This window comes from Paramormyrops kingsleyae, chromosome 9, assembly GCF_048594095.1.
Source record: "Paramormyrops kingsleyae isolate MSU_618 chromosome 9, PKINGS_0.4, whole genome shotgun sequence".
NCBI lineage: Eukaryota > Metazoa > Chordata > Actinopteri > Osteoglossiformes > Mormyridae > Paramormyrops > Paramormyrops kingsleyae.
The window spans coordinates 6,043,761-6,060,000 of NC_132805.1; the positions used below are offsets into that span (position 1 = coordinate 6,043,761).

Consider the following 16,240-nt stretch of genomic DNA (forward strand, 5'->3'; position numbering starts at 1 on the left):
TTAGCAGTGTGCATTTTATCGGCATGATCCTGACTCAGTGCAGTGTTTGAGGAGTGGATGTCTCCAGCATTGTCTTTCTACGTGCAGTTTCCTTGACAACATCACAGCCTCTGTCAGAAACATTGCTTTACTAGAGAGGGAAGTGGAATGCATATAAAATTCACTATAAAACCTTACAAGTTCATCAAGCTGATTATTAATTATACTTGCTGATGGCAAAAAGCATTTTCTCCCAGCCATGGGTGGTGTATTCTTACCCATTACAATTTTTTAATCAGATTTTCTACTGCTCATGCAATAACTTGAATAATTTGAATACCCTATTTTTTGTCTGTGCCAAATGGCAATTTGCCAATGTCTGAATAAGATATGATATTATGTCACAAGCTTAGTTTGTATCATTTCTAATTATCTTTCATTTTGATCATTGACAAACTGACACACAGGCATAGTTGTTAAAAGGTGTGTGACGTGGAAAGAGAGGTTTTTAGTGCTTAGCTTATCCTATGTACTTAATGTTTGGAGTATGAGTATAATGATGTTGTCGATGGGATTCTGCCTTTTACGCCTGGCAGTCTATGAAAGAGCAGGAAACACATTCCTTTGGTTTCAAACAGGCATTTCGATTTGTTCTTACCTGAAATGTAGCAAACATACTGGGGCTAATTAAAAACACAGTTTGCTGCCTAAAAGTTGCTTAACACAGATTCCAGTTATATTTAATGTAGAAATTATTAAAGATATTCTAAGTGCATTCATGGAGCACATTTAAAAAGGGTTAACTGTCTCCAATTGTCAGGCCTGGTTCCTAATTCTTTCAAAGGGCCGAGGTCAAATATCCACCTAAGAACGCAGTCTTAAGCCCGTAAATAAATACTTAATTATAGGCTTATTTTTGTCTCCCTTTTCTTAAAAAAATGACAAAACCGCAGCCTCCTGGGATGGGAGGTGGCCACCATGGGCCTCAAAGGAGATTTAGGTAACTGGGTTTATACCAGCTGATCAGCTCCACCTGCCTGTTGTGTCACACCATACATATACGTTTGTGTTCTGCTTGTTCTGCTTCCAGTAACCAGAAACTGCAGGCTGATTCCTGTCCCAAAACCTGTAATCTCCACACATACGTTTGATTTCCTGGTCGCCCCCCAAAACACCAGTCCTGTGTTTCTTTTACTCTGTTGTTTTGGTTAACCCTGCTCCCGGATTTTATGCTTAGGGTCACGCCTCATATTGGCTCTATTCCCATTCCACCCCTCCCCCCCCCCCCGGAAAGAGATAACTTTGTAATAAGTCTGTTACTTGCTACCAAGTCCCCATGCTGAGGGGTTTTATTTGCTGTCCTTTCTCAGGAAATTCTTACGCAGGTCTGGCTCAATGGGGGGCCGGCATGGCCCAGCCGATGACAAGCTTGGCCAACCAAGGCTTGGAAAAAGAGAAGCATCCACACAATTTTCAGAATATTGCAAAGAGGAAGGAAGAAAGCCGAAGATGGACTATGTAAACTCTTCCACCCAAACACCCCACAACAGCCTTTCCAAAGGACTCTATCGCCCACCCTATACCAGACCTGCTCTTGTATTGCCCAGTTGCATATTTAATCTGTTTAGTTAAACTCTTTATGGGACCGGAGGTGAACATCACTGCTGCAGCGCCACGTCTGAGACTAAATTTAATAGGCTGGCAAGCTGGTTTAACCTCTGCCTATTGGCCCTGGTTATAATTCCAGTCTGGTCTGTGTCTCATTCACAGCATAAAATCTGCTTTACTAGAGGATAATCTGCTGCATTGTAACTGATGGTGCATATGTTAATTCTGTTAGTACTTTAGATGCTACCAGCCATCCCCTGGTGTTATCTGGAAAGCCCCCAAGAGCTGCTGTACACCATTACTTGCACCACAGAATCCACCGGCGTGACCTAGCACTACTTCCGGGACGTTACGTCAACTCTCGCGAGATTCGACGCAGCACTATTTATACCATTCATTCCACCCATATTGTATCTTTTCTTGACCACCATTTCGTTTTCCAGAAGGTAGGGCATGATAAGTTGTTGGAATTACCACTCAAAAGCTTTTATGCGTTAAATTAAGTCGCATTAGTCAGGGAGTGTTTGTCTGGGGAAGTGTCTAAGGACACAAAAATTAAGGGATAAACACGTAACTTGAACGCAGATCAGTTAAGGTTTTGCCTGCCTGGTAATTTGCTGATTGAGCACGCGACTTCTGCAGCATAGAAAACGGTAAGTAACTAACTAACGCCAACTGATTGCCTAGCCGGCTAGTTTTTGTTCGTACAGTGATGTTTTCCTGGTATTTTAATGTAAGCGTTGTGGTCAGTGTTGTATTAAAACGCGAATGACACCTCCGTTTGGAATTGGATATGAATTTGTTCGTAAAATAGATGGGTGACCAAGAAGAGTTCATTGTTAGCTGAGAAGCCAAATTGCCAGCCGACATCTGCACAGCTACTGGCGACCCGCTGCGAAGCATAATTAAAAAAATCTCGTTATTTTTTTAAGTTGTACAGTTTTCATAAGATGTAGGTCCTCTTTTTGGCAGTGTGACTTTTAACTATAGAATATTCTTCATTAAGTCAACTTGCTTCGTTTGATTAATTTGCAATTAAGTTTAGTTTATTCATTTTAACCTACGTTGGTCCATTACTGAATTCTTGTACTTGCCTAACATTATGTGAACACTTACTGTACTAACCTTAGTCACCATAGTTACCGTGCCTCTTACCCTCTGTGCCTGTCTGTCCTAGGAGCGTGCCAGCACACAGAAGACAAAATGAGTGCCGCCTCCTCTCAGAATGTTGTACTGAGAAGCACCACCAAGCTGTCCCTGAATGAGCGGTGAGGCCCAGTGACAAGGCTGTTATACGTAGATGGCAAGATCAAGTGCTGGCATGGGGTGGGGTGGGGTGGGGTGGGGTGGGGTGGGGGGGGGTGAGAGAAGATTGGAAAAATCAAAAAGTCGGCAAAATGAGCCTCAGGTTGGGAACAGTTTTGTAGATGGAGGGGGAGAAGAGTAACATGGGGAGGGGGTGTGTTACCAAGTGTGGTGGCTCTTCAGAAACGGTTTTTTGATAAACCCGGCCGCCTTGGGCCCCCTGCCCCCCCACGCCGAATGGCGTCAGGTCCTGTCAGGAGGCTGGAATGAGCTGCACTGCTGCCTCTTAGTGCCGGAAGCGGGGGGAGGACTGAGCAAGGCCATACACACTGTCCCCTCCCAGCTCCTTCGGATCCCGTCCCCCCCACCTATCTTCCTTCCTGTATCTGCGTCATCTGCAAACGGATGCCCAGTCCTGACCTAGACATGCCCTCCCAGGCCTCCTCTGTCACATGACAGGGGGTCGCTGCCTTTCCCCTCGGCACAGGTGCGGTTTGGGCTGTAAGAGGCTGGGCAGTTGGATATATTTGAAGCCCGGGGCCACCTCCCCCCTAATTGTTTTTGGAGGACCTGCCTGGTGGTGTAAGGGGAACAGGTGGCCTGTAAGTGGCGCTCTCTCGCTCCCTTCACCCTGATCATTCTGTGTCTCTGATCACGCCATCGATCTGCTCCTTCACCACGTCCCTCTTGCGTCTGGCTTTTATCCATCTTCTGCTTTGCCATTTATTGACTTTACTACTTTTTCTCGTCACAAAAATCATCAGTTGTATTTTGGGGGAGGATTGAAGACTGTGGGGCATGACTTGTTTTCTTGCCGCTGGATGCCCAGGGGTGTGTGGTGTGTTTGGACGACTTGCCATGAAAGCCCCCACCCCTGCTCCCTGTCCTCCTCTCTCTCTCTTTCTCCCTCCCTCCCCCCCCCCGTCTCTGAACCCGAAGCTTCACTAACATGCTGAGCAACAAGCAGCCCACGGCAGTCAGCATCAGAACCGGCGTGCAGCATCAGCGTGCCGCCAGCACCCGGAACCGCCGGCTGGCCCAGCAGATGGAGAACAGGCCCTCGGTCCAGGCAGCCCTGCAGCACAAACAGGTGGGGACACAGATGCCAGCTCGCCTGTGGTTCCATTCAAAGGGTTTATGTGTCACGTGCAAGGCATGCAGTCATTCTATATCCGGCAGTGAAATGCAAGGCAGTCAACTCCACCGTAATAAAAATAGTTGAAGTCAATAAGACAGAAAGGTAACAATGTAATGAATATAATAGACGCAGCAGATCAGAGTTATACTGGAAAATGGTGTAGAGATGTGCAATACTACAAATTAAGTGTGAGTTGCATAAATAAGGAGCAAATGTTAAATTATAACCATCGGTTAAATGTTTAGTAACCTGCAGAGGGCCTTCTGAACCTCTCAGTTCTCACTCAGCAGGAGTGCCTGCCAGATCTTAGCCAGGTAGAGTGGTAGTTATTTGGGTGGGTCTTGTCCCTGCTAATTTAGACGGTTCTGCTCCTTGTCGTCTGAGGTAAATCTGACCGGAGGGCAGATCAGCCTGGATGAGTCGGGCGAGCGTTGGAGCTCTTTGCCTCTCCACTTTGAGAGGTGCTGTCTTAGGGTATTGAGTATCGTCTTGTTCTCGTCAGACGTGCCCAAATTGAGTCAATATTTAGAGTGTCTGTGTTCAATCTCTCTCTATCTCCATGCAGCTGGAGGGCGTGGTATTCATGTGATGTCAGGTTGATCAAATGACCGGTCTGGGGTACGGACATAACCGAAGGGCCTCGGATGAGTTTTGAGACGTCGATCCTCTCCCCCTCTGTGCTCCAGAGCCTTAAACAGCGACTGGGGAAGAGCAACATCCAGGCCCGGCTGGGGAAGCCCGTGGGGGCGCTGAGGGGCGTCCAGGGCGGGCGTGGTTTTGCGCTGGCAGGACTGCGAGGGATGAGCCGCGGAGGACTGCGAGGCCGGGGGGCCCGCGGAGCAAACTTTGGGGGGACCCTGTCCCCAAGAGGTGTGTGTGGGACCCGCGATTCTGGCTGTACCTACATGTGCCAGGCTGAGGGATCAATGTCTTTGTTTCAGTGATCAGTCAATCAAAAGCCTCCACGTAAACAAAAATGTGGTGCCTGCTTTCATACCTCCTTCGTTTTTTTTGTCCATCTTCCAGGAGGTTGAAGGTTACTTTGTCAGCAGCTTCATACATGTACAAACAGTGATGAAACAACATTTCTCCATGGCCCCAGTGTAATGTATAGTACACATAACATCACAGTAACAGGGCGTGCAAGGTGCAAACAGGCAGTAAATAAATAGTGCAGAGATGTAAACTTCGTAAGTAAAGTGCTGTTGCAGTTAGAGGTAGTATGTATATGCAGTTTAGGGTTAGTATGTATATGCAGTTTAGGGTTAGTATGTATATGCAGTTTAGAGGAATTTAGACAGTCCAGATATCAGTGTGTGTTCAGGTTTCTGACGGCTTGTGGTATGGAGCTGTTGCACAGCCTGGTAGAGGCGGAGTAGAAGCTTCGATGCCGTTTTCCAGATGGTAGGAGGGAAAAGAGTCCGTGTGGAGGGTGGGATGGGTCCTTTACAATGTTTATGGCTCTGGAAAATATCTTTGGGGGGGGGGGGTAAGGGCACACCGGTGATCCACTTGTGCATAGGAACAAACAGTACTGGACATCAGTTAAGTGGTAATTATACATTCAGTGTAGAGCATGTATAACTTGTGATTGTGCTTTTGACTTTTTTTAGCTGCTGGTAAAGTTGTCTTGTGCTGAACATTTTATTTGGGTTTGTGCTGTGCTTTAGGAATCACAATGGAAAGAGATTCTCTCTCTCTCCCTCCCTCTCTTTCACACAATTCTTCCTCTTGCAGGAGCAGGCCAGATTCGTGGCTGGGGCACTGCAACACGCCTGGGACTGCATCGCGGGCTGAGGCAGCGTGGGAGCGTGTTCAGTCGTGGCGGGACCTTTAGGGGCCGAGGAGCTTACGGTAGCCTGGGAGAAAAAGGTGAAGATGTTTTAGGTCTCTGTCATTTCAGACAAACAGTGAGAGCTACTTGCTGTATTAGATTGATATACAAAGTGGACCGACAGTTTTGGAAATGCTGTCTAACCTGCATGTGGTAGATTTTGACGAGGGAGAGAGAGAATCTTTCTTTCCATTGTGATTCCTAAAGCACAGCACAAACCCAAATAAATGTTCAGCACAAGACAACTTATTATTATTATTATTAGAATCATCTCAACAATCGTAGAGTTGAATATAGTAATAATGGAAAGCATTTTGTTTTGTGATTTTTCTGGTTGCCGCATCTGACTCTTCCATTTCTCCCTCTGCAGGCCGTGGTGGTGTGACTGTGAGGGGTCGTGGTGGGTTTGGGGGTCGGGGACGGGGAAGGGGGGCCAGCCGCCCCGTGGTCACTCGAGAGCAACTGGACAACCAGCTAGATGCCTACATGTCAAAGACCAAAGGGCACCTGGATGCCGAGCTGGATGCCTACATGGCTCAGGCCGACCCTGAGGGCATGGAGTAGATGGAGACGTCGCCAAACGAAGATCCCCTGCGTGGCCGACACAGGAACTGTGTGTGTGTGTGCGCGTGTGTGCGCGTGTGTGTGCGTGCGTGTGTGTGGTCAGACTGGTGACCCAGACTGGCACCTGCTTGGTTGCTGCTGCCTGATCTGACATCGAATGGCCTGCGGCAGCAACTAACTGCACCTGAATGGGGACCTTGCAGAGGAGCATGCTGCTACAGGAAGCGGCCATTCTGAATTAGTTAGATCAGCTTCCTGGTCAAAGAGGGGTGCTATGGCCTGCAAACTGGCCAGGCTGTTGATCTCGCTCTCTCTCGCTCTCTCTCTCTAATTTATTTTTATTTTTTCTAATTCAAAACATTATCTATGCTGTTAAGGGATGTTTTTACAGAATGGGAGAAACATCAAGAAATTATTATTGACTATAGTTAAATGTGTTTCTTCTAAAGAAAGGTCTAGAAGGATGTAGTCTTGCTTTTAAATATACAAAACCTTTGGCTTACAGAATTGGGTCTTTTTAGACCCGAGTCCAGGTACTTTTTTTTTTTTTTATGCTGGCTTTTCTGGTTCACTTAGTATCCTTTTAATATTTATGATTTTTAAAAGCTTTTTGAGATTTTGTTTTGTATCAAGGAAGGTGGTGCTTGCCCACTCGTACACGTGCAAACTGCTGGTGAAGAAAACTATAAACCATTTCTGCAAACCTGACGAATACCAAGCAAGTTGATACTAATGCTAAGGTTCTGGAATCATTTTGGAATGATCACTCTCTTGAAACAATCATGTACTGTTCAAGTTAACAGGTAATTTTCTATAAGATGCTGCATCAGTTTTATTGACCTGATGTAGCATTTCTCTTAATGCAACTATCAGTCCCCCCAGACTACAGAGTAATTATTTTACCAGAATGCAAGATGGAGGGGGAATGTGATTGACTTCTGTTTTTGTATTTTGCAGAAAATGCATTTCATTTTGTATTGAATTGTTTGTTCTGCTTGGTTTCAATAAAAGACAAACATTTCAGATGGTTACATCATTCATTTCATCAAAATTGCTCCAGTGATAATCCATGTTTTCATACGTTTAGACAATAATTGCACATTTTCTTGTCTGTCTTGGGTTTGAGTGGCTGTTGCAGACTATTTCAATTCAATTTTCTGCCACTGACACTGAGCCTGAATTGTAAATGAAGCCAAATTCCATTCCCACCATTGGGTATTAATGGGGAAGCTGAGTTTTTGTGTCACACGTCCCCTATGTAGGGGGATTAGGTACTAACACACTTGCCTCAAACATCCAGGGACTGGGATTTGTGTGTGTGTGTGTGTGTGTGTGTGGGGGGGGGGGGTGCATGTTTTCATGTACACATGACTGTGTACTAAAGTGATTGGAAGACAGATGGATGGATGAATTGTGGAAGAAAAATTATAAATCAACCCCTCTTATAACTCTAGTTAAACCACTTAGAATAAAACTCAGAACCTTTCTCCTTTATTCAAACAATCAAGCAAAGCGCTCCAGTCACACACTGGTACCAGGTACCCTGAGCAAAAAGCAACCAGTAGATAAACCATAATGTGCACACAGAGCCAAAGACATCTGTGCCTTGGGGACCATGTGTGTAGGAGGAACAGGATGAGACAGGTGGCAACATCTCAGATGCCTGGTGAGCTGTTGGTGACCAAAAAGGCTCTAACTGGTTTGTCACCTTTCTCCTTCCCTTCTCCTGCATCCCCCTTTCTCTTTACCTCTACACACTGGTCTATTTTGTACTTCTGCACCTGTCCATCTCCACTCATCCACCCTCTCACTCCTTTTCTCACTCTCCGCCAGCCAAGGCCCTAAATCCTTCCACTCCAATGACCCCTTTTTCCCATACGACACGAGGGACTGACCCTCCCACATACCACTCCTCCATACCACTCCATACTCCTCCATACCACTCATACCACTCATACCACTCCTCCATACCACTCCTCCTGGTTAGCTGACAAACTGACAGACGCAGCAGATCTGTCCTCTGCCACGTAAAACTAATCAAGCACGACACTCTCTCCCAGTTCTCCCTCTCCCTCAAACTCCTTTATCCACTCAGCCCCTCCTTTTCCAAAATGCAATCTTTCAGGTTGTTCCCCTCCTTCAGAGATACAGTCTCTCAGGATCGTGTCGTCCGACAGCCACCAAGCCTCAAGGTTTTCTTCCTCCGATAAGCACCACAGTCACAAATCCTCCAAAGTCACTGTGAAACCGTCTTCCCCCACTTCCACCTTGATCTCCAATTTCCCCATTAAGTCCCTTCCCAGCAGGTTGACAGGGCAATGGGGTGAAATTAGGGACTGGTGCTGGCCCCTTGGCTTCGCTCCACTAACAAAGGCTCTGTTTCCTCTAAGAATTTGTGGATTCCCCAGGTACCAATTATTTTTACAGTTCTGCCAGTGTTGGGGACTCCTGACTCTTCTTCTCTGATTGTTAACCTTCTACCCATATCCACAATCAAAGGGATTTCCTTTCCCTCCACTCTCAGTTTAAGCAATGGGTCACCTGCTAGGGGCCAAGTTAAGGCGATGAACTGACCCTCTTCACCACCTGTCCCCTGCGGTGGGCCATCCAGGGCTTTCTTCACCCTGATTGGGACACTGGCTGGCGATATGTCCCTGATGGTGGAAGGCATAGCACACCACAGGGAAATATCTCCAGTGTGGGAAGAAAATTGGACATCGGTAGGCCTGGGAGGGGAGGCATATTGGGTGTGTTATGTCTTAGGCCTTAGGCGAGAAGAGATTGTTTTGAATACCGTGTGTCCTTGTCTCATGGTAGCCTGCATATGGTCAGTCTCACAGGCCTTGAACACCTTGGAGAGACGGGCAGTGGGGGGGGGGGGGAGAGAAACCACCAGCAGGAAGGGATTCGAAGCTGCCCCAACTGGTGCAGAGAGATGTAGTTATAAAGTAGTCACAATAGGTCGTACACAATATGTTGTATTACAAATGTATAAGTAGTTATCATATTAATCATATGTTAGCCATGTATTTACAGTAAATCAATATTCATAGCCATAAAATGGGTGTATGTACGCTGCAGCCAAGGTGAACCAATAGAGCAGGAGAATTGTGTTTGTTGTATGTTTGATCTTGGTTTGTTGGTATTTTGCAACCAATCAGGACTTACTGTAGATGTCCTTATAGGGAATTGGGTGTTATGGTTTATCTACTGGTTGCTCTTTCTGCTGGGGGTTCCTGGTACCAAAGTGTGACTGGAGTGCTTTGCTGGATTGCCTGAATAAAGGAGATAATTTTGCTCACCAACTGAGAGGTCCGGAGTTTTATTCTAAGTGGCTTAACTAGAGTTATTAGAGGGGTTGATTTATAATTTTTCTTCCACAGATAAATGGATCAATTGATACATACACTATGTTCTGTCATGTGTGGTAAAGACATTCATTGTACTTTACAATTACCAATGTGTTTTGTGTAAATTAGACATAGCTTTCACGTAGTAACAATGTACTGTTTACTCGTATATTACAGTCTTACAGTTGTATGTTTAAATTCATGTTTCAATTACATATACATATTGTTGCGTGGAGGTACCGGCGCTACGACCCAGTATTAGCCTACAATATTTTACGCTTTATGTACATCGTACGTTGCTAGTAAAGTGCCATCTAGGGGTACAATATTTTTTCTCTGTAGTTCATTCATTCCGATTTGGCTCTTGCTCTCATTTCCCCGCCTTCAGAACAGACACCCAATCAAAAATCCATACCGGTGCCTTCTTCGTTTCTCATTGGTTTTCTGGCACCTAACCGAGAGGCTCAGCGGTTGCCAACGGACACTAATGCAACGGGGGGACCGAAAAGGATTAAACAGGGAAAATAACACATTTCTCCTTTTTAGGTTTTTCTAAATTTTCAAAACGTCGTACGCTATGAGGTAACTTTGAAGTATCCGTTGTACGTTAGGAATGCATGCAATTGAAATTACAAACGTAAACAGAAGATGACAGGCTTATTCAGCCGTCCTAGGCCTTCAGCCTGGGATCTCGAGTGAATTCTGCCCTGATTTATATGATGCCGGTCGGCATTTAAGCGTAAGGCTGCCTCGCTGCTTCCAGCCACGGTCGCAGGTTTTGGAATTCAGGACGGGGGATTTCGTTAATCTATCGTTTAGTGACAACCACATGTATTAGATGTAGTGAAAATGCTGACACGAGGTAGCTAATTTCTTAAAAACCGGACGTTTTTATTGAATTACAATGTGTGCGGCCTGTGCTGCTGTGTGCTGTATCTGACTTAACAAAGCATCCAGCCCATGCATGTGGTACTGTTTATGAAATGGCCATCTATTCAGACTATTGCTCGCCATAATCAGAAAGCTGTATATTCGTCGTAGCTGTACTGAAATTTCTGTAGCTATGCAATTTTAGTAATATCATTCTCAAATGTTGCTCGTTATCTTTGAAAAGCAATTAGCAATACTTCATTTATAATTCCTACATAATAGTACATTTAACCGAAAGTTTTATTACGGTGGTATTTAGTGTACCTGTGAACATACGTGGTCTGGGGCTCCTGCTATTTTGAGCGGCTGCTGTCGGTTGCATGAAGCGGCTGCTTTGCGGTGCTCCTGCTTTCCTGTTTGACTTGTGATGGGGTTTCTGTTGGGACTCCAATCGCACGTAGTTGTCAGTCTTCCTGCGCTGAAATTCAGAATGACGTATAAAACATGATTATTTTTTTCTCCTAGAGGCGATCGGGGCCGGGGCCGGGGTGGCCGGTTCGGGTCCCGAGGAGGACTCGCTCAGGGGTAAGTGAGGTTGTAGTTTGATTGAGTGCAGAGAAAGATAATCTGTCAATATACATGTGATGCAACAATAAGGACGGAATACAGCAACGAGTCGCAAGAATAATATCTTGACAATGATTTACTAGATAAAACAATTAATGTGACACAGTGTAGCATAAACAAACGGTATTCAGTGTGTCTTGTGCTAACTGAGGTTTCTGTGCACATTTTTGTATAGTTTTGATCTATTAGTTTAGAGACACTTTATTGGCAAAAAAAAATAGTTGTTTTCTTGTGTGTCGAAGTTTGTCTGTTTCTAAGTGGCACAGTTTTGTTTGTTCATTTACTCCCTTTGTTGCAGGTATCGCCCGTTCGTCCCACACATCCCATTTGACTTCTATGTGGTGAGTGCTTGTGAACAGATTTCCAAATGCGTCTGGTTTTATTACACTCCTGCTACATCATTTAGACCCATACTTGCACAACCAATTATAGTTTGTGTGTTTGTCTTGCATCGCAGTGTACTGATTGCGTTTGAATAATTAGGTAATTAATCTTGTATACAATTTGTAGTGATATTTATTTATTAAAATAATTTTTCTTGCGCACATTATCTAAATACTGTGCTGATATACGCTCTCCCACCAAACATCATCATAATGTTGTTCTGGATTTGTACTCTCTGGGCCTGAAATCTCCACCTCTGGTTTCCAGTGTTGAATGGGGCTGGAGCAGCACCTCCAGAAACCTCCTGGATTAAAGCAATTCAAGGATTTTTATTTGTCATATACCAGATACACAATCTGACTGTATCCTGCAGAGAAATAAAATGTCAACTCTGCCGCAACAGAAACACTAACAGGAATAAATGAGATTCAGTTTGATGACATCGCAGCTTTAAAGTTTCAGTATTCTCTGTGAAGTAAAAACTGAGTTTTTTTTTTTTCAGGATAAAACTGAAAACGTAGCGATACAATAAATAAGGAACAGGAACAACTGAAATACCAGAGATGTGCAACATAGTTCAAATAAAGCATGTGGTGCATGTGTAAGGAGCAAGTATTACATTATGATTGTCATGGAGGTATTTAGTTATCTGATGGCCTGAGGGTTGCAAGCTCATTCTGAGCCTCTCAGTTGCTTTCCAGACCTTCCAGCTTTGTAAAGAGGTAAAACACAATTGTATTTCCACTCTCGTTCGAACCAAGGGCCATTTGCGTGTGAATGTGATGGCCATTACATTATGGAAAGCAAAGACGATGCTGGCCTTTGTTTCAGCATTTGAGTAAATTACCTTTTGAGACACTGGCTGACCTGTGCGTTTCTTCAGTGTGAAATGGCCTTTCCCCGCGTGAAACCCGCACCAGATGAAACTTCCTTCAGTGAATGTTTGCTGAAGAGGAACCAGGATCTGAGCCCCACACCTTCTGAGCAGGTACCAGAGTCCCTGACCTTATTTGCAGGCTTTTTTTGCTGTCCTCAGTACAAGTGCCCGAGATACTATTAGTATGCCAACCAATGGTAAAAGTCATGATATCCAGTTTACTACATGTGTACATATACATACGTTTTGTTAGATTCTGTATCTAAAAAGGTTTATAATACAGCTGTCCTCTTCCATTCCAGTCCTCCATCTTGTCTCTGGTAACAAAGATCAACAATGTCATCGACAATCTCATCGTGGCCCCAGGGAACTTTGAAGTGGTGCGTGCTTCTGTGCCGTCCTCAGGTCGCTGGCAACAAATGGACTGGTGTTTTCAAAAGCTGCATCTCTAAGCGTTACCTTTATTACCACTTTTAAGCGTCAGCCGACGGCACTGCCCATCTCATCGCTCCCGATTCTCTCTTTTTCCCAGCAAATAGAAGAAGTGCGTCAGGTGGGCTCTTACAAGAAGGGCACCATGACGACGGGACATAACGTGGCCGACCTGGTCGTCATCCTCAAAATACTGCCGACGTGTAAGTCGATGTTTTATAGCTGTTTACGCTGCTGGGCAAGAAAATGAGGCAAACGGCTTAACACCGTTTCTATACGTACTATTTTTATTTGAACAAATACAAATGCAACCATGTAACACAATATTGTATATATCTAGTAGAGCTGGGCAGTATGACCTAAAATTTATATCACGGTATTTTTCAAAGTTCACGGTATACGACGGTATTTTTTTATAGTATGACTGGGCGTTTAGCACATTTTACAAGATTTTACAGGACACATTTTTGTTTTACGTTTTTGCATTGTTCCCACATTAACTATATTGTATTATTAGCCATTGCGCCTATCCGATACCTTAATGATAACATACGGATAACGTGCTTGTTGGCTAACTGTTTATAAATGGTGAATGTTAAGTTTTAGTATTTTAGGCTGTTCCCTTGTTTTTCTTTTAAAAAAACTCAGCCTTTTGGGCAAGCAATACTGTTCCATTCCTGTCTGGCAGCCTTTTGCAATGTGCTGCAGCAATAATGTTCCATCCCTGTCTGGCAGCCTTTTGCAATGTGCTGCAGCAATAATGTTCCATTCCTGTCTGGCAGCCTTTTGCAGTGTACTGCAGCAATAATGTTCCATCCCTGTCTGGCAGCCTTTTGCAATGTGCTGCAGCAATAATGTTCCATTCCTGTCTGGCAGCCTTTTGCAGTGTACTGCAGCAATACTGTTCCATTCCTGTCTGACAGCCTTTTGCAGTGTGCTGTAGCAATACTGTTCCATTCTGGTTTGACTGCTTCCCACAGCTGGTCATTGCTCCTGAATTTTCTGCCAAGTTTGGCCTTGATATGCCCCCATATATTCTCTATGGGGTTAAGATCTGGTGGCTGACCAGGCCAAAACATCACTGTCAGTGAATGGCACTCCAACCATGACTTTGTTGTTTTTGTTGTATGTGCTGGTGCAATATCTTGTTGGAAAAAGGCGTCTTGTCTGTTATTTCCACTACACAATGTGTTTAAGCTTGGAAGCAACTCTTTTGGTACTCCTTTGTATTAATGGACTTTTCACATACCCTTACCATTAATCCCGCCTCCACTATGTCTCACAGTGGTCGACATCCATTCTGGTTTGAATTTCTCTCCTGATCTACCAAGACAGTGTTTGGGAGCATCGTTACCCAGCTCAGAACGTGACTCGTCACTCCAGAGAACATGCTAAAACCACTGAGAATCATGGTGATCATAAAGTGCCAAAAATTTGAGTCTGTGCAACATTCTTTGTGGAAAGCAATGGCTTCCTTGCACAGCTTTTTGATGAAGAACCAGCTTCCTTGAGCCATCTTGTAATCCCTCTTCGTGAATCAGCTTCACGTTGCACATTTCTGAATTCCTGTGCTAATTTTGTGAGAAGCTTCTTACGATTTTTCAGAATAGTCATTTTCAGCCTTCTGTCGTCTCAACTTGTCACTTTAGGTTTTCCAGGACCTGCTTTCTGTGCCACAGACCCTGTCACTTGAAATGTGCGACCAATTCTCTGAATTGTAGACAGTGCAATCTGGATATCCTCAGACTTCAATCAGACATGAATGGAACAGCACAGACGCAGCACAGTGTGAAAGGCTGTAAGACAGTTTGCCCAATTGACAAAAACAAGGCCAAAGCCATCCCCTTCTAAACTGTACGCTGGCTACAGACAATGCATACAATAATGCGAAAACATTATTATTTATTTCACCTGTATTTGCTAAACAAGAAAAGTAATCATAAAACATGCGATAAATAGTTTTCGGCTCTTTTTCTTTTGCCTAGCAGGGTATACAATCCCATCTGTTCCTGATGTTTACTGCCATTGCTCTGGGGATGTTATATGTGAATTAGGGTAATCATGAGGCGTAAATAACCGATATTTACTGTGTCGACTTTTTTTTCCGTCTGTAAGTGGAGGCTGTTGCTGCTCTGGGAAACAAGGTTGTGGAGACCCTTCGCACCCAGGACCCCTCAGAAGGTGTGTAGCAACCTTACTGCTCTCCATCCACGGGTAGAAGGTTGATGTCTGTCGTCACACAGCTCGTTACTTTGGGGTTTGGCACTGCCACCGAGAACTGAGCCGTAGCCGAACTATACCGCTAACTGGCAGTTTTCCATAGTAAAGCATGCGAGTCGTACCCAAGCTCTACCTGCGCTGATATGGTCCTGCTTTCTTGCTGGGCCAAAAGCATGACCAGACTCAGCCGGTCGCGTCACCAACATCTGATTGGTTGAAATACTGGTGTTCTGCGTCGATATACATGGATTATCTGAAGGTAAAAAAAAAAAAACGATATTCTATATATTATTAGTAGTAGTATCGCAGTGCATTCCCGATAACTTGGAACTTGAACATTTCCGACCACCTACTTAAAAAAAAAAAAAAGTACTATAGAAAAGCTAAACGGAATGGATTTATGATGCAAATTTACATGAGCAAGTATTAATTCTGCTAGCATTTGATGCTAAGAAAAGATGGCGATTTTCACAGATGTGCTAGCAGAAATTAGCACACGGTAAAAAAAAAAAAATAAAGATGCAGATGGTAAATCACAGAGTGAACATCACTGTTACTCTCCAAACCCGGGAAGGGAGTGAGCTGTAACTAGGCTCTGGTAATTAGGCAGTCAAAGAAAATGTTTTAAGTGAGACAAAAACAGAAGAATTTCTCCCAAAAAAATACTGATAATCTAGATGGATAGATGAACACTACAGTTCCCAAACCTCTGCTCAGGGGCACCCCAGTCGTGCCATGTGTCTTTAATTCTCACTACCAGCTCCTTTAATTAATTCAATTACTTAACTCAATGGTATATGTATTAACCAAGTGCTGTGTGCTAATGTGCCTGTGGAAAAATACTCTGGGGTACTGGGTGGTTGCTGCAAATACGGGGATGACTTTTGAAGTGGGTAGGCTAACACATTTTAGCAGACCTAGTCTGATACCAACATGAAGGTCATTTAAACGTCATTTTCTCTGCTTCCTGAAACTTTTGCGCAGTACTGTTGGGATTTAGTGTGTCAGAGAGACGAGGTGGCGGACAAGTGTGGTAAAGTGAGGTTCTCGAC

At 44.4% G+C, this 16,240-nt stretch overlaps 2 protein-coding genes across 2 annotated transcripts in view; both read left to right on the forward strand.

The window, feature by feature from the left end:
• Window positions 1-1,985: 1,985 nt before the first annotated feature.
• LOC111838419 (chromatin target of PRMT1 protein-like) lies at window positions 1,986-7,451 on the forward strand. The gene is made up of 6 exons (XM_023801377.2): window positions 1,986-2,240; window positions 2,765-2,855; window positions 3,832-3,982; window positions 4,717-4,900; window positions 5,768-5,902; window positions 6,235-7,451. Exons 2-6 carry the CDS (start codon window positions 2,791-2,793, stop codon window positions 6,426-6,428), a joined length of 729 nt encoding a protein of 242 aa, XP_023657145.2. The 5' UTR covers window positions 1,986-2,240; window positions 2,765-2,790; the 3' UTR covers window positions 6,429-7,451.
• A 2,752-nt stretch (window positions 7,452-10,203) lies between these two features.
• Window positions 10,204-16,240, forward strand: part of ilf2 (interleukin enhancer binding factor 2) — a 12,021-nt gene continuing 5,984 nt past the window's right edge. Inside the window, exons 1-7 of the mRNA XM_023801375.2 lie at window positions 10,204-10,360; window positions 11,174-11,233; window positions 11,574-11,616; window positions 12,543-12,647; window positions 12,839-12,916; window positions 13,069-13,171; window positions 15,084-15,149. Of these exons, the coding sequence (XP_023657143.1) occupies window positions 10,356-10,360; window positions 11,174-11,233; window positions 11,574-11,616; window positions 12,543-12,647; window positions 12,839-12,916; window positions 13,069-13,171; window positions 15,084-15,149 (460 nt within the window). The 5' untranslated portion in view covers window positions 10,204-10,355. The remainder of the gene's footprint in view (window positions 10,361-11,173; window positions 11,234-11,573; window positions 11,617-12,542; window positions 12,648-12,838; window positions 12,917-13,068; window positions 13,172-15,083; window positions 15,150-16,240) is intronic.

Excerpts from the sequence above, each read along its gene's own strand:
- LOC111838419 (XM_023801377.2), top strand. The coding sequence starts at position 2,791 with ATGAGTGCCGCCTCCTCTCAGAATGTTGTACTGAGAAGCACCACCAAG. Across the intron at positions 2,856-3,831 it reads AAGCTGTCCCTGAATGAGCG|CTTCACTAACATGCTGAGCA; the intron begins GTGAGGCCCAGT and ends CTGAACCCGAAG. Across the intron at positions 5,903-6,234 it reads CGGTAGCCTGGGAGAAAAAG|GCCGTGGTGGTGTGACTGTG; the intron begins GTGAAGATGTTT and ends CTCCCTCTGCAG.